Source organism: Amphiura filiformis, chromosome 10, assembly GCF_039555335.1.
Source record: "Amphiura filiformis chromosome 10, Afil_fr2py, whole genome shotgun sequence".
Taxonomy (NCBI): domain Eukaryota; kingdom Metazoa; phylum Echinodermata; class Ophiuroidea; order Amphilepidida; family Amphiuridae; genus Amphiura; species Amphiura filiformis.
Genome location: NC_092637.1, coordinates 31,008,607 through 31,027,685, shown reverse-complemented (window position 1 = coordinate 31,027,685; position 19,079 = coordinate 31,008,607). Strand labels below are relative to the sequence as shown.

The following is a 19,079-nucleotide window of genomic DNA, read 5'->3' as shown; positions in this document are numbered from 1 at the left end:
ATACAGTAACCTCCATCCAATTAAGTCTTGTTTCTTATAAATACTGTCTTGTTCCTAATAAATACCCCATCAGCTCTAAAATACCCCCCATAATTTTTTCCCTGAAAAAGTGACCGAAATGCAAATATTTACATGCCATGTCATGAGAACAAGCTTAAAACTGGCATTTGCCGCATACAATGTATTTGATAATGCTAAATTACATGGACAAAACTTCAATTTCCATCCAGTCCATTGCCAAATTATAGTAGAATCACATTCTTGCATAAATGATGTAGTATTTACCGATGACTTGCTGCTTGTCAACTCTTGTTGTAGACACCATTCTTGGATGCGAACTGGAAGTAGGTTGTATTTCTTGTTTTTAAAGCTTTTTTCCATTGGAAATTTGGCTCTTCATTATTTGCCCTCTCCTTTGTCTTTACCAACTGGCTACAATTCCTCATTCAATCCAAGTAGGCAGTCACAGCTGCAAGAAGAAAAAGGAACACTCGTTGTTGACGATTTAAAAAAATTGGGACAGCATATCCAAAATAGGTCATCCAAAGATATAAATAGTGAGCACCCTATATTATATAGTGCAGCTATGCCCAGGTTTGATATAAAATTGGATCATTTGAGCCCATATTTATTGGTCGAGCCGAGTTTTAGAATATTGGACGAGACGTAGTCGAATCTAATATTTTAAAATTAAAACTCATAACGAGATCAATAAATATTAAGGGCATAAAGCATCCAATTTTATCATTATTTTGTGTTTGATACAATATTTTCACACACTTGATAATGATTACAATTGGATTTGAATATTATTTTATTTTTCAGCCTATTTTACAAGTTGACATCCTTAGGCTGAAGAGCAGGCAACCACAGGATTCCTCCATACATATGCATATGTGACAAGTACAGCTATCTATTCTGCTTGAATCATGTCTTCCTCATACCTTAACACATGCCTTCATCATACCCTACTGGCTTTCGTCAGGGGAAATATAACTATTATATATGTATAATTTACTGAAGCTACTGATTTCACAACCACAAAGATCTCAATATCATTTGATTTGTTTCACCTTACAATTTGGTATACTTTTGTTCAGCTGGTAATAGTCAAGACTTATAACATTGTGGATTGATATAGAATAGCATGATGTACATACAGCACCAACTCAAAGTGCACTATGTATTGCATGCGCTAAACACACAACATTACAAAAAACAAATAATTCCTGCCTACTACAAGAGGGGTGCACATTGGTAAATAGTCTCCATTGGCATTCTGTACAAACAGGGTCCGGGAAAAAATAATTTTCTTGACATGAGAGTGACTCAGCTCTTTAAAACTTACACTTTCTGCAAGCTGAAGGTCAGATAAAGACAGCTTGTGCAGAGGAAACAGAGAGTCCAGTGACTTTTTGCAGGATATTGCCGACTAGATCATCATATATGCCATACAGCTTACATAAGATTGAAAATAGCATGGTGTTTCTCATTTCTGAAATGTCACACATTTTGAAAGCTTAGCCAAATCTTCATAAAAAGTCAGATCATGCTCATTTTTCATAGACAATCTAATTCCTAGGCCTAAATGAGGATTAAATATGATTCAGGGCCTAATAGTTGGGTTTTCAGCCTTTTCTAATGCATTGCCGTACTTTAAGTTCCATGGCATTTTCCCTCTTTTGAAACACAATGATTTATCATACAAGGGTATCATAGATTCCTCTTAATAATGGTTTTCACTCTTAGGTGTGCTGTCACAGTACTAAATTGTGTGTGCTACCTACACTCTTACAGCGCATAGGTCAAAGGGCCACCGCACTTGCCATGTAAGCACTCTCAAGCTCTCTGATATCACTACCAAATGAGGTAAAACCAAAATAAGTCAAACAAAGATAGCCTACCTCCTTTCACTCTGCCTGGAAGAACATTAGTATTTTCAACCTCCACATGTAGGCCTATATATTAATTTTTCATCTTGTGAACAACTTCCACACACAGTCATCCACTCATATCAGCACCATGAAGCTATTCTTATCCATGTCCAGGTTAAGAGAAATAACATCTCTAATTGGAAAGAGTCAACTTCCTAGGGCAGATAAAAACAAAACACCATTTCATTTTGTCAAAATAAGAAAAATACAAATGCAATATATCATAGAATTTCTTAACCTCAACAAAGTACAAACATTGCCACACAAATACACAATGTGTCCCACTAAAAAATAAAATGATGCTTTATTTTGTACTCTAAAAGTCAATATTAAAATCACACAATTAAAAAAAAAATATGTAGCACAATTTGTTCCGAAATTTGTTTGAATTTGGTTTAGTGGTTAATAGAAAGAAATGGATTTATGATTATGTTAAGAGGGTACTACATCCCTGCACAATTTTGTGCCTATTTTTGCATTTTTCTCATAAATTATAGTGCATTGGTGACAAGTAAGATATGTATATTATAGGGGCAAGGACTACAACTACTGCACTGGAAATTTTATTTCAGTACAGACAACATTTGTGGGGTTACAGTCAAAAATGAGGGAAAACCAATATTTGATCAATAAATCAATAACTACTTGCCTTGAGTTGCTGAATTTTCAGTGCACTAGTTGTAGTCTTTGCCCATATAAAATACATATCTTACTTGTCACCAATGCGATATAATTTTTGAGAAAAATGCAAAAATAGGCACAAAATTGGCCAGGGGTGTAGTACCCCTTAATGCAGTTTTTTCCAAGAAGGTCCTTATGCCATTCATACATGTATGTGTTCATTCTCAATTGAGTTATTTGCAGGGGCGTAGTAAGCGGGTGGATAGGGTGGACAAAGTCCATGGGCCCTGAGGGTTCAGGGGCCCCAAGTAATAGCAAAAATAAAGAGGGTTAGGGCTGATAAAGCAGATGTTAAAAGGGACCCGCACTGCTCCTTGTCCATGCATGAGCCCTGAAGCACTTGCTACGCCCCTGGTTATTCGATGTAAATATTTATTTCTCATGAATATCTGGTATGCAACCAGATATGCCACTTCCCCTATTCATCCAATACGCATCATCATTTTTATGGGGGGTAGTAGTTTTAGGCTGAATACTGAAAAATGCTATAGATATTCCATAGAATCTTCACTTACCTCCTGTTTCACCTCCATAATGATAACATCTGCGCCATTAAATTTTGGAAAATGGACCATAACACTTTCCTTCATCATGAGGACCACATCAATTGTTCCTATGTACAATGATGTAGGCACTAACATCCCCTTCAACATAACACTGTGGTGACAATTCTGTCTCTGTAAATTAAGAATCAAGGTACATAAGTTATATATCAAACATATTGCAGTTTTTAAAATATGACATGTTGCACAGCAACAAAATTCTTTAAATCCATGATATTTGATCTCAAGAACAGAAATGGTAAGTTTTACATTAAAAAGTATATCTCATGCAGACTTTTGGAGTTTGTCCAATTTGTATGTCTTGCTATGTAAAGTAGACAGCAAGCAGGGAGGTAAATAAGGATAATTTACTGGGTGGGCAATTTAATTTATTTTTGCCCTCAAATTAGGGAAAATAATTTACTGGGTGGGCAGCGATAATTAATTTCATAAAGGCCTTTGGATTTTCGGAAATGTAGACCTGGTTTTATGTGGAAGTTGGCTTTGATGTAAAAAAGTGGACTTTACCCTCTCCATAAGGCCAAGAAAGAAATTGTTTCCTTGCCCTCAAATGAATTTTAACAATTGGGTCGGTCGGTCGGGATATCTTCTTTTTTTAATTACTAGCAAACTCTACTGTTTGTATTAATCAAGGCTCAAAATATGAAAAATCAGACAATTTTGGTTTCAAAATGAATCAACTAACATTACAAAGAACTAAAATGTTGAACACAAGCTCTAAAATACATTTTTTTCATCTTCAGAATGCAAAAATTTTCTTTTGTACAGTAAATAGAAAAACAAACCCTTTTTTTTCTGATTTCCAAAATTAGGATCGGTCGGTTGTTGAGGGCAAGCAAGCATATTTTTTTTTTTTTTGGCCTAAATGCATCTTATTAGCATATGTTGCAACATTCAAGACAAATTGTATATCATATTATATTTCACTTTGGACATTTAAAAATCTTACACTAAATTTTCACTCACCATTACAAAAAAACAAAAAAAAGCAGTAAAGTTAGATTCAAAGTTTCAAATAATTATAATGTTCCAAGTCTATTAAAAACACACCTTATTCAAGAATATTCAAATTTATGGGCTCATAAGCATGATAAGAATCTTTTCAGGTTTTGTGTGGAAATTGCTCAAAATTATATTAATTTTGGCTTCTTATATACCATTTTGTACTGTGTGATCATTAGTACTCAAGATGTAAACATGGTAAATGAATAAATTGGCAAATGTTAAGAAAAGATACATTTACTGTCATCACTTTCAAAATGAACGTTGGTACTAGTTTTTTGATTATTATTATGGTGTCCAATTTGTTGTGGGCAAAATAATTTACTGGGTGGGCACTTTTGGGCAATGGGCAAGTTGAATTTACTGGGTGGGCAAAATAATTTACTGGGTGGGCATTTGCCCACCCAGTTAACTATGTTATTTACCTCCCTGACAGCAAGTTGTTTGTTATTTTGCTACATGTATCTTTGGTAGACAACATATTAGCTCATATTCTATACTTGATTTTTCGTACACAGGAAGTTCTAGATGCCTTGCTACATGTATCGGCAATCTACAGGCAACTTGTCTACTGAAGCAAGCAAGCACAGATTTTGTTGCATACAACTTGCAATCAACTGCAAAGACAGCAAGGTATACAACTTACTGTCTACTGAAGATAGCAAGGCATACAAACTGAAGATAGCAAAGCATACACATTGCTGTTTGCTGAAGATAGTAAGGTGTACAACTTAATTGCTTACCAGCTTGCTGTCTTCTGACTATTTACAAACATATAACATGTTAGCTACTAAAATAAAAACTTAATTAAAAAAAAATAAAAAACTTGTTGTATACTGTAGATAGCAAGGGCAGGCATACAACTTGCCATCTACTGATAATAGCAATGCATACATCTTGTTGTATACATACTGTAGATAGCAAGAGTAGGCATACAACTTGGCATGGTATCTACTCATAATAACAAAGCATACCTCTTGTTTTCAACAACTCTTCCTGCAGTCTAAACGCAGGACAACCGTTCTTTTGTTCTGCTTAGTCGCGCTAAAAGTCGATCGATACATGTTAAAATCAGCACAATTCCAAGATACACCTTTTTGCTATGAAATTTATTTTCTCGGTCAAATATAAAGCAAATTTTTTTTTTCTTCAGTAATGTCAAATAAAAACATAGTGCTCGGATGAACATTTTTTTTTAAAATCCTGGTGTTAAAATTAAGCATCAAATTGTGTCTTTTAGTGTGATATTTTTGATTTTTATAGGCCTTTAGTTCGCCCGTGAGCTTTTTGCAGAATTCATTTTTAGCGTCTCAAACTAATATAGTTTGCTAAAGAAAGATATTTCCCACCTCTGTAAAGCACATCGTGTGGGTCTATATATTATAGTTTTGTCAGAATTTCCGTTTTATTTTACCCTTTTCCCTCCATGCTCGAAAATGTCAAACTTAGTACTTTACCTCGAGAGCAACCAGCACAAATAATCGATATTTCAATTGTTGTCAACCCAGGTCCCTTTTCCATTGAAAACCAGGATTGCCTGACCAGCGATTTGGTAGCCCAAATCCCCAATTCTGGTAAATGAGGTGGATTTTGGAAATTTGCTCCTGTGATAGCCTGCAATTTCAATTTATAGGGGCTATGGATTCCATGATTATGAAAACCATTTTGTCTGTTTGTTTGTTTGTTTATTTATTTACCTAGGATGAGGTCCATGGGAAAATCCACTGTCCAAACCTAGAAAAATTTGCGTGTTATTAGAGGGGATTTTAATTTTCTGTCCCTCCTATCTCCAGGTGAATTTTGAATGACCCCCCATCGCTGGTTGGCATTTTCATTACACCCTTCAGACTTGCGTTCGGGTTTGTGTAGGCCTATTTGTCATGATTTAGCGCTATAGGACCTACTTTCTAAATGTATAGCTATAGCCGTGCTATATAAATATTATAAGGTACCGGTATGTAATATTATGTAGGCCTATGGGGGTGGGGTGGGTACTCAACACATTTGAACCATGACTTACAATGCAAGGCTCATTGTTACCATAAATGATTTTTCCTTTAGTAATAGGTTGTTATAAACTTCCGTGTTTAACCTTGTATTGTTTTGGCTGCTTCATTATGACTTTCGGTGGGTTTAAGGGGGTACTACACCCCTGCCCAATTTTGTGCCTATTTTTGCATTTTTCTCAAAACTTATAGAGCATTGGTGACAAGTAAGATATGTATATTATAGGGGCAAGGACTACAACTGCTACACTGGAAATTTTATTTCAACACAGACAACAGTTGTGGAGTTACAGTCAAAAATGAGGAAAACCAATATTTGATCAATAAATCAATAACTACTTGCCTTGAGTTGCTGAATTTTCAGTGCAGTAGTTGTAGTCCTTGCCCCTATAATATACATATCTTACTTGTCACCAATGCTATAATTTTTGAGAAAAAGCGCAAAAAAATAAGCAAAAAAAATTGGCTAGGGATGTAGTACCCCCTTAAGCAATTTCAAACAAACACAAACAAAATGCACTATACCGAAACACTAGGTAATTTCTTTGCTATATTGAAGTTCTGGCAAAACTGTATCCAGGCCGGGCACCCAGAGATATCGATCCACAATGCTAGTATTTCACGCGTGGATTCAAATTTTTCAGCTGGTATTCAAAAATTATGGAATCAAAAGCGGAAATTCTGACAAAACTATAATATATAGACCCACACGATGTGCTTTACAGAGGTGGGAAATATCTTTCTTTAGCAAACTATATTAGTTTGAGGCGCTAAAAATGAATTCTGCAAAAAGTTCACGGGCGAACTAAAGGCCTATAAAAATCAAAAATATCACACTAAAAGACAGAATTTGATGCTTAATTTTAACACCAGGATATTAAAAAAAAATGTTCATCCAAGCACTATGTTTTTATTTGACATTACTGAAGAAAAAAAAAATTTGCTTTATATTTGACCGAGAAAATAAATTTCATAGCAAAAGGTGTATCTCGAATTGTGCTGATTTTAACATGTATCGATCGACTTTTAAGCGCGACTAAGCAGAACAAAAGAACGGTTGTCCTGCGTTTAGACTGCCTGTACCTTTGTACAGAAGCCAAGCGTTATTAATCCGTGATGAATCCACACTTTTCCAGTACCGTATACACCAGGTTGCGCGCGACGTGTTACGTGTGAGTGCATAAAATTCATCATTTTGGAACTTATGTAAACACTTTCGTAATGTTCATTGTTATGAAAGTAGCAGCTAACTTTACCACTTTTAGTTTTATTGCTGATATCAATATCAACAGAGAAATCACTGATCATCTTGTAAGGTTGAGTGGCAATGACAAACGGATATTCGAATGGGAAGAATCATGTGAATTAGGCGATATTTAGCTTGTTTTTCGCCGTTGTTTCACCGTTGTTTATGACCGATTAACAACTCATGAGTAAACCACGCAGACGACAGCGGACACATCGTTGTTAATCGGTGATGAACAACGATGAAACATGATTGAATCCCTAACTCTACTGTAAGAAGCAAGACATACACTGTACAACTTGCTGTCTACTGAAGAGTGAAGATAGTAAGGTATACAAGTTGCTGTCTATTGAAGATAGCAAGGTGTACAACTTGCTATCTATTGTAGATAGAAAGGCATACCAGCTTCCTGTCTACTGAAGAAAGAAAGCATATCATGTGTTGCCTACTGAAGATATGTATGTAGCACAGCATATAACTTGCTGTCTACTGTAGATGGCTTAGCATGATAGCAATTCTACTGTACAATGTAGGTAGTAAGACATGTCTACTGAAGATAGCAATTCCAAAAAAGATGACAGTTTGATCATGGTACCATAATATACATAAAGGACCATGCGTTTTTTTGTTTTTTTTGTTTTTGTTTTTTTACGATAATAAAAGATTGAGAATGTGCCATAGTTTCATTGATATAGCGCTTTACTTCTGGGTGATTTCAAAAACTTAGATGAAAGAAAGGTCCAATATTTGTTTGTAGCGGCCGTGGCGGCATTCACTGTTTAAAAAAATTACCCCCTGCTACTGGAACGTCTCAGGACCCTTTTATAACATGTAAATTTGTCTCTAATAAACGCCTGTTAGGAAAAAATTGGGTAAACCATGTAAAAAATAAGCGCCCACCCATAATGACTTTGTTAAGCGTCCTGGGTGCTTATTAGAATGAATACGGTACTCTTTATTTCATCACTCTGCATAAGCAGTACACACAAAACTTGTCTATTGTTGACAAATTTTTTTTTCACCAACGCCCTTTGTTTACCGACAGCCAGATAAACCAACGGCCATGAGCTACGCCTTAATGTACTCGAGAATTCTAGCTTCAAATTTGCACACGATAGTTACGCATTCGATGCGTTTTTTTGTTTTTTTTGTTTTTGTTTTTTTATGATAATAAAAGATTGAGAATGTGCCAAAAACTTGGGACATGGGTTCCAGTTATATGCATATATGCATGTACTTTAGGATTTTACCACTCTAGATTTGATAAAAGTCATAGAATTGATTAAAAAGCAGTACTTTCGGAATTACTGCATGACTGTGGGCACCAAACCATCGAATTTTCACGTGTACAATGTTAATGTGTATACACAAATTGTATTGAGTTGAGTAAGCTTAAGCTTACCGTGCTTTAATACTCACTCACACGCTGTCTAAATAAGTTCAGTTCGTAATCGTAAACATTGGTAAACAAAAGTACTACGATCTTCTTGATCTTACCAGAACTTACAACACAAATCCGTAGCAATCTGGCGACTTTGGTCATAAATTAACACACAAATTACGTGGAAAGTTATTGCTATACTCACCACACAACCAGGCACACAACACGGCATCGCCAAAGTACGCTGTTCAATATTTGTAAACAAAGTTGAAGACCCCGCTGAAGTGTGTTGACCATATTTGGAGAGTGACGTCATTCACTCTTACGCTGCCTTTAGTTGGATTGTAAACAATAATCTCTTACACAGATGTTCTGCATCGCTCCGTAACTGCATCACTCGTGTATTCAATAACTGCATAATTAGTAATATCGATGGCCTTTACGATAATCCGCATATATGGAATCAGTATGCCCATATTAAGACAAAATAATTACAAAGATCATCGTCATACCCCCCTGGAATAGTGCATTGTGGGATAAAGGGAAAAGGATCCATAGTCATTTATTCACATAACTTGATTTTATTCTCACTTTCCACCTATCCCACTTTTTTTTATCAACTAGATACTCAGCAAACACAAAATGTTTTCAACATCATTCGCAAAAGGTTTAAAAAGGCTGCCAGAAAACGTTTAAATGTCAGGTTATTATACAAAGGATAAATAGATAGAAAACATTTTTAAAATATTGTTGTAGTGTGTTTTCATACAACGATTTAAAACGTTTTCATGACTTTTATATAACCCGACATTTAATGTTATTAAAACGTTTTTATCTAAACAAAACCCCAAGATATATCATGTTTAAAATGTTTTACAAACGTTTTTGTGTTTGCTGTGTAGGTACACTAGCTCTGAATTTTCTACAAGACTGTACAATTTTACACTACTTTACAATATATTATCTATCAACTTGGAACCACCTAAATGCATCTTTTAATCATCTACAATTGATTCTACTCTATTATATGGATCAAATCTCCATTTATAATCATTTAACTATCACTTTTATATATATATACAATTATACTGATATTTATTACAACAAAATACTAGTAAATGATTATAAAAAAAAGTTAATATAATTATAGTAGAAACAGTAAAAGTAAATATACGATGGCTATTATCTCCCGCCCCCAAAGCCCCCTTCCTCAATATACCGCGCATGATATTTTAAATACCATTTGGCGTTTTGATTTTTTGGAATAAAAACTGAAATGAATACCATGTCACCCGGTTTCAGCATTATCAGATTCGGCAATGGCAACGAAGTGAAAATATTATCAAGAGTACCTGCTTTAACTTCCACGAAATATGATTTCTTTGAGCACTCCGATGAGGCCTCCACGGTCATACCCGATTCTGTTCTTCGTTCAAATAGGAATAGGCAGTTGCTGTCACCCAACGCTTTAGTGGTAGTGTTTTGCTGAAACACACCTGGCAACCCTGAATGCCACGATGGGATGGCCATGTAATCTGGTCTGCTGATTGGTCGAATCAATGAACATATGCAAAGTTTGATGTCAACGCCGTCATCTGCGCATGCTCTGTATGGACCATAGCTGGATATGCGCTTGTAGTCTGTCAGATTCATTTTGTACTTGTCGGACATAAGTACGGTAACCCAGAACACATCTTCGTCTTGACTCGCATTCTTGCCAGCAGGTACGTAAATAGATAGCTGTGTGCTTACCGCGCCCTGTGTTTTGTACCAACATAAAAGTGAATATAATTCAATGAGGATGAAACAATGCAACGGATATGTTTGTTGGAATATAGCAGTTGTTATAGTTCAAGCATTTTAATTCGTTGCCACAAACTTGTCAACCAATCACGAATAACATTAAACGATTTCACTTTAAATAATGTCCCAAAGTGTTTGTCTGTATTCACATAACACATTTATCCGTTATTGATATTACACTCTGAGCACCAACAATCCTGATCAAATGTCCGCACGTTATAGTTATGCGAGAGCCAAGGCCTTTTCCTGCCACATCATTTTGATTACTACGAAGCTGGCTTTTCTTATTCAACAACACCTGTACAGTTGAAGGTCATCTACTTGCATAAATAAACTGTGCTCAAAAAGGAAATTTTTTCACAAGGTCATATCTTAAAATCCTGTCCATAAAAATTAAAAAGAAAATACACACATAATTACTTATTCTACTCTAAACACATGTCAGTAACCAAGCTTGTCCAACTGACACAACAGCGAAATGCACTGACACGGAACAGCTTCCTAGACCACATACACAGGCACCCAGCAAAAGAAATATGTGAGAATGCATTCAAGATCCTTACACAGGTGATTATTTACAAAGAGTAGTGGAATTTTAGTGTGGAACAGGGGTTGATTCTGCTTTTCACACAGTACATCAAGAAACAGGTCCTTTTCCACACTATTCCACTTACTCACAGATTTCTTGGGTGTTGGATGCCATTTACTGGGCTGTGAATGTGGTCCAGGAAGCTGTTCTATGTCAGTGCATTTTGCTATCTTGTCAGTTGGACAACTGTTGCAAATTAGTGAGTTGCAAATTAGTTTCAGTATTAGATTTAATTTACAAACTAATGTTTGGTTACTGATCAGTATTAGAATAGAGTATTGAAGTAATCACGGTTGTTTGATGTGATCATTTATTAGTTTTTCAAACAAAACATCATGAACAACCCAATTTTAGGCTTAAACAGCTGAAAGCGGTATCATGCTAATGTATAGAGATGCTTTTGAGTCATTTTCAACTTTAATTTCCCCTTATTTTTCAACATTATTCACGTTCACAGCATTTGTAATGCTTTTTCGGATATAAAATGAATCGATTTTTGACAAGATTGGTGGCACTATTTAGTTACTGGAAATTGCTCTTACTACAAATAATTCCTTTTATTTTTTGATGCAAGTTTAAAAAAAATTTCTTTGTTGCTTGTTTCATCTATTCCATCTTTTTTAATGCCACTATTGATTACCTACCCTTTGCAAATTAAGAAATACGATTTTTGATAAATAGCGCCACCTATTGTTTGCATTTACTTAAGGGGGTACTACACCCCTGTGGTAAATTTGTGACTATTTTTGCATTTTGCTCCAAAATAATAACACACTGGTAACAAAAGTTATGTATATTATTATTACTACACTGAAATTTCATTGACTCAGTGTATATGATCGGAAATGAGGTACATCCTAGCGGTACCTTATTTCTTATCATAAATAACGAACCGCTTGTCTTGGGTCACTGAAATTCCAGTGTAGTAATTGGATTCCTTGCCCCTATAATATACATAACTTTTGTTACCACTGTGTTATTAGTTTTGAGAAAAATGCAAAAATAGACACAAATTTATCGAGGGGTGTAATACCCTTAATAATGAAGCCAATTATATCTACATCAAACAACCGTGTAATCCTGTGTGCAATTTTGGTTCATTTTTATGGACATGATTTTAAGATATAACCTTGTGTAAAATTATAAGTTTCTTTTTGAGCCCAGTTTAGTAAGAATCAGTGAGCTCACCGAAGCAAATCGTGACCGTTGGGGTCCGCCCATATATTTAAATATTAAACCAGTTATGTCATTTACCATAGATATTCTAATGCCTTTATAAGTCCCTGGCAACAGAGTACAATAGGTCTGCAAGCTCATAAAGTAGGACTAAATATCATAATACTCTAGTTGTTCACGGGTGTCTCATGAACATGTGATAAAATATATGTGTTGTCATAATAGGTCTACCAGGGATTTTGAAACACAAGAGTGGAGGGAGAAGAATGACAGATGACGGTATATGAAGTTGCTATGGCGTTTCAAATGGTTGAGGATGGGATGACTCAGAGGCAAGTGGAAGTTACCCAAACTGTTATTAGCAGGGTTGTGCAGAAGTACAGGGAGACTGGAGAGACTAGCAGGGTTGTGTAGAAGTACAGAGAGACTGGAGAATATTATTAGAGATCTGGACAAGGTCGCCCACGGTTCATATACCCAGCCCAGGACCGTAACTTGAGACTCAGAAGCTAGTAATGCAACAAGTGTACAAGTTTGAGACCAGACAATTAAATCGCACAAAACTTCGTAGTACTGGGCACCAGAATAACAGATGTGGTGCTGTTCTGACTGAAACACATCGCAAAGCCAGATTTAATGTTACGCCAACGCTTATGTGGACTGGCACCTCAGACACTAGACTCAGTCCTGTCATCTTTACCAATGAGTCTGATGATTCTGCAACTGGCCTCTTAGTGAATACAGGGTATCCCATATAAAAGCACGTTCCATGAAATGTGTTGATATTTGAAAAAGTGTTTGCAATCATCATTCAGTGTTTACAATGTGAGAGCTATAATTTGCAGAAAGCTCATTTGGTATAAAAGCTTTGTATAATTATCGGACACCCTGTATATTTCAAGAGTCCAACTAACGCATGAATAAGTAATTGTACATGTCATATTTTGATGCTTAACTAAAGTATGAAATACACAATCATGAAGGCCATTAAGGTTAACACAGGGTTAACGTTTTCAATTTGGCAATTAAAACGCTGATACTTTTATATTTTTAAGTTGTTATCTTACCGTCAGAGAAGTATCACGCACATTTCCAAACCACGTTGCTGACAGTCTCTGGCATGAACCAAACCCAGTCGCCGCATCAGGATGTTTAGCTCGGAACTGACTTCGTATCATATTGTTTATCTCTCCTAAAGCAAATTCTGCTAACATCATATGTCTTGTGTCATTAGCAACATATTTAGTATTATTTCTTTCACATATACATCCATTATGATCAAGTATTGGGGTTGTATTACATGTTCTATTGACATCAATTGGTGCGAACAATCCCATTGGTTCAATATTATACTGAGCATGCTCCGTTGCCACTTCAATGCTGCCTTCTGGAGCTAGTGTATGGAGAGCGTAATGAAGATCAAGTACGCTGACGAGCCGATCCTGGTTAAGTGTCAATGCCTTCATTTTATCTTCTCCAATAACTTGAGGCAAGTCCTTTGAGGCATGTATCACTAACAAAGGATGGTACATTTCAACTTCAGCTTCAAATGTTTTCGAGAATAATCGTCCATAATTATTGCCATGATCCGCAAGTAATACCGTTAACGTATTTTCCTGGGTTGATAATGTGCGCAAGTAGTTGGCAAGGTCTTCATCAAAAGTCTGTATCCTCCGACCAGTAGTTTCATGCGCGACGTTCGACTCCGTATAGTGAAAATATGGCTTACCGTATTTCTGTAACTGTTTTTGCAATTCAGCTAAATACATAAAGATATAAAATTGCTGGGATTTTCCGTTGTAACATATTTCCTTGTTAACATTAAAATAGGAACGACCATTTAGAGTTTCACAATTAGATAATGTCATATCAATTCTATCAATACCAGCTTGTGGGATAGCGTCTTTAATCTTTGTCCAATTCTTACCTTTAGCCCCAAGCTTGTTTGCAAGGCCCCACTTGTTTTTCCAACATAAATCGTCTGTCCAAGAAGTGGCATAACCCCCTCTTTTATATCTTCCCAGTAACAGTTCACTTTGGATGTTTCCGTTTCGATTACTTACTTCACCTGAGAATAGCGCTCTCGCAACTGGAAGAGTATAGTACTTCAACGCTTGGAATAAGTTGTAGCTAAACACATATCCAGTCTCTTGCCTCTGAATAGTTTTTAACGATTCAATCGTAGCTGGCATAGAACGCATAAAATGGCTATGAGAAAGTGAATCCAACCAAATCAGATTGATATTCACCGCATTATATGCTTTTGCGTCCGAAAAGTTCGACGTATCTATTTGTGGTGGGAGTAGTAACAGCTGCGACGCGTTATTGTGAACGTACTCCTTTTTCACTTTTTTGTCAATCACCGTTTTTTTCTGTTCCACGACAATGCACTTGATGAAACAAAACCCAAAGTTTGGTTTCTCTGGTGGCTGTTCCACAAGGCTCTGGATTTGGGCCTCCAATTTAGCGGCATTTTGAATCTTACTCCATTCTACAATCCCTTGGTTCCAATCTGCAATACCTAAGACAATGGAACTATTCTTACACATCGAATGAGAGCATCTTGCTGATGGCGTGCTTTTTGCATCCTAAAATTGGAAGAAAATAAACAAAAAACCTTGCTGTTGTCGAAGTAAATAGCAAATACCAATTATTATTATCTCTTAACTTAAAATGCTGGAATTTTGGCAAATATGTATCGAATGTCCTGCTTATATACAACTTCCCAAAGGCGAGTCGCTCTGAATGTCGCCTCTGCCACAATCAATTAATTAAGGGAGCCGCTTCAGAATAATAGAACTTGCTCTTTTTCCAGGCGACTCAGAGAAGGGCCCCAATTTGAAAGAGGACATAATTACCAGTTTATGCCACATCGTTTCAACATCATCAGTATTTGTCAACTAAATTTAAATTGAATCAAGAAATATTTTGATTTTTAATGAGAAGAAATGAAAAGAGACTCCTGCTGGAATTACAGGTAGCTTGATAAAGCCAAAGAACAACGAATAAACACGAAACCCCAGTGTATTTGGATGAAGCAAGATGAAAGAAAAGACAAGATTAAGGTTACTTGATGGGGGCCAAAGACGGCAAATTTGAAACTTAGATAAAGGTAAAAATATGGAGTAAAAAAAAACCCAATAAAACATATAAGAAAAAATACATAAAAAAACTTTATAACTTTAGAACTAATTAAGCTGGACTCTTAGTGTTTTCAGTAAATGATAGTCTATTGTATGTATAATGTAATAATTACAGTAACTCAATTTTCAGAAATGCCTCCTTTGGCCCCCATGGACCGGATCGTGTCACATAATAAGAAGACAAAAGAAACATGTAAATTACAAGACAATTCAAAGCTTGCTAATATGAGACTGAAGAACGTGTTAAGAACCGAAGACTAGGAATTGTAGGACAAGGCGAGATTGAATAATAGTAGGTAAAAAAGAGGGGGGGGGGGGGTGGGGATAGAGATGGAGAAAAGGGTTCAGAGAATATTCACGGTTGTCTGATGTGATCATTCATTCACTTTTCCATCAAACACTATTAAATGTTCAATTTCAGACCTGAATAATACCAACAGCTATCACACTAATAAACTGTATAATTATACACATAGATTTTGTAGCAATTTTAAACAGAGATTTTCGTTTTTCTATTAAATTATTCAAATTTTTCTGCTTTTTTGTGGTAATTTTTATTCTATAAACTGTACATTTGTGTGCGAATGGAGAGCGCTATTTTCATATATCTTAAATTAGCCAAATATTATGAATTTTACCTTACAATTTATGATAAAAAGTTTTTTGAAAATTGCGAGGAAGAAACAATAGTTAAAAATAGCAAACTCTGCTACTTTTGTCGTTTTCCCAAGCTTTTTTTAGAGTGCATATCAGTAAATGCAAGTCTCCGACATCCTCTGAGGACAACATCAGTGTTTCAAACGAGGAAACGTGCAACACGACTTAATTAAATACATTAGAAAAGGCTTAAAACCCAACTATTAGGCCCTGATTCATATTCAATCCTCATTTAGGCATGGGAAATAGATTGTCCGACTTTTTATGACGATTTGGCTTAACTTTCAAAATGTGTTACATTTCAGAAACACCAAGCTATTCGTGAGGTGGCTTACGCTGTATGGGCTACAGGGTGATCTAGTCGGCATTTTTCTAGGAAAAAATGCTGGACTCCGTATATAAATTTCTACAATGGATGTCTTCATCTAACCTTCGACTTGCAGAAAGGGTATGATTTGAAGAACTGAGTCGCTCTGGAGTCAAGAAAATCATGTTTCCCGGACCCTGTTTGTACACAAAGTCAATGGGGGCTATTTACTGGTGTGCGCACTGTACGATTGTGACCTTTTGGCCTGTGTCGTAATGTTTTTGCCGAGTTCAAAATTGTTATCGATAAAATCCTTCAAAGCTAAGCTAGAAATGACTGTATTGCATATCAATTAAAAGGTTGCTAGCCTGTTTAGCAAACTACCTGCAGATTTTTGACTATTGAAGGAGTATAACGGTAAAATTTGTGTACGAATAGGGCCTAAATGCATACTCAGATCATTGATAGCTTTACAAGATGACTGTACATGCATGATAATGCATTGCAAGACTTCCAAATTTGGCACTGCTGGCATGCTCTGGCATAGAACTTCAAAAGTTTAAGAAAATCATTCCCACCATGGTTCGAGCATGCATTTAGAAGGCCGTGATTGGCTGCTTCGAACCTATTATTACATTGGACACACTTGTTGGTAAGCTTAAAAATTACACTGACTAATTTTGGTCAGCTTTAACAAGTTTTAGGCAAGCAAATTTGCATCACTGAACCCAGGCTCTACTCACAGGGTTTATGTTAAAGTTACTAACCATGTACAGTGGTGTAGCATGATTTATCCTATGGGGGTGTGGGGGCACAGACCACTATGGGGGGAGGAGGGAGCATCAACGGGGCCTAGGGGCACCCAAGCACTTTTTCTGCAATTTTCCTCTGGGATTTTCTAAATTTCAAATCGATTGACAGGAGACATGCCCTCTCACCAACACCCCCCCCCCAAACACCCCGGCAACAGTTTTTCAAAGTATATGATTTGTAGAATGAACCTTTGCAAAAAATCAAAGTGTTATTTTTCAATAATATATTGATTTTGATAATTAAAATAGATTTTGGCTGCTTCGATCAACAATAGATCGTGTAGTAAAGAACACCATATTAAGCCATAGGCATTGCTCACCTTGATAACCTCACATATGTTATAGGTTTTTTGGTGAGAACAGTTTTCTACTGGTTGTGACAAAAATAAATCGGCTACAATTTTGCAAGAATCCTTCAATGGCTTCACGCGTTTGCATGTTACATCTTTGTCTGGCTTGGTAGATGGGTCAAATCGTGGCACATTGCATTCTTGGTCATGTTGGTCAGTTGAAACGCTCTATAAAGGGTAAGAAATGGCAAATTCGAAAGACTATGTTTTATTTTCTTCAAAATTTGAATTTTAGAAAGTTGTATTAGTTTTTATTTTTGAAAATCGCAATATTGCAATTATCGAATTGATTAAGTCTTCCTAATCTACAGATGACTGAAAAAACAAACAATTATTATCTGCACTTCCAACTACCAACTGCTTTATTTAATTACCAGTAGACATTGAGATACTTTCGTATACCTACCATCCCGGGAAATTGGTAACAGTTAGTTATGTTATTTATACTGTCATATACATGTATCGTCATTAACCCTAACACCACAGCTCTATTTTGGCGAGGGTGAAGGAAAGAAGGAAGAAAGAAAGAAGAAGAAGATATTTTTTTTCTTAGGCGCGGTTTTGAGCCAGGGACCCCTCGGGTGCCAGACACGCGCACAGACATGCCTTGCCGCGGGGATCTATCTTGGCCGGCCAAGCTTTCCTTGGCCATATGACTGTTCATATGATGACGTATTCGCTTCACGTGGGTAACCTGTGAAGATACTTTGTGAATTCGCCGTCGAAGTGACGTAATAATATGATTAACTACCATAGCAATGGGTTAAACGATTTTATAATATATCACGCTGCACTAGTACGTTCACGCACTGTCAAAGAGCAGGGATAAAGGCCTGGATCGTAATTCTATAGAATATTCATATCATGCTGATCACTCGCACCTGCAAGATTAGTATCTTTAAATATATGATTGCAAACTTACACAGGTGATGAGTGCAACCTGCTTGTAGTGGAGCGCTATATATCCAAAAATTGTTTGAACCTATTGCTATGGTAGTTATTTCGATTATTACATCACTTCGACAGCGAATTGAGGCTTTTTATGTTTGGTTCTGTTAGAGCTAAATTAAAACCCCACTTCCCATGTAAAAGCGATGTGTCTGCGACATTATTTTTGTAGATGCTTTGTTTATTTGCGTGTGTAGATACTATTGACTTACTGGTACAACTGAACTTAAATTCGATCTCAATTTATCAAAACGACCACTGTGATCATTCTGGATAGGTTCTGGTGCCATTGGTCTCTCCATGTAACTATGATAAGTCGAATTCAATCTCAACTTATCAAAACGACCACTGTGATAATTCTCGATCGGTTCTGGTGCTATTGGGCTCTCCGCATAAGTATAGTAAGTCGAATTCAATTTCAACTCCCTCAACTTATCAAAACGACCACTGTGATAATTCTCGATAGGTTCTGGTGCTATTG

At 36.2% G+C, this 19,079-nt stretch overlaps 1 protein-coding gene and 1 long non-coding RNA gene across 3 annotated transcripts; both read right to left on the bottom strand.

The window, feature by feature from the left end:
- Positions 1-341: 341 nt before the first annotated feature.
- LOC140162179 (uncharacterized) lies at positions 342-9,149 on the bottom strand. 2 transcript variants are annotated; one of them, XR_011860209.1, is made up of 4 exons: positions 9,019-9,149; positions 3,131-3,292; positions 1,905-2,089; positions 342-469 (listed from the first exon to the last, which is right to left on the bottom strand). It is a non-coding gene; the product is annotated as an uncharacterized lncRNA (long non-coding RNA). The 2 variants fall into 2 exon arrangements; XR_011860210.1 differs by having other exon boundaries at positions 8,930-9,147.
- Positions 9,150-9,995: 846 nt separating this feature from the next.
- On the bottom strand, positions 9,996-14,573 carry LOC140161796 (uncharacterized). The gene is made up of 2 exons (XM_072185094.1): positions 13,449-14,573; positions 9,996-10,571 (listed from the first exon to the last, which is right to left on the bottom strand). The coding sequence occupies exons 1-2, from the start codon at positions 14,571-14,573 to the stop codon at positions 9,996-9,998; spliced, it is 1,701 nt and encodes a 566-aa protein (XP_072041195.1).
- Positions 14,574-19,079: the final 4,506 nt, after the last annotated feature.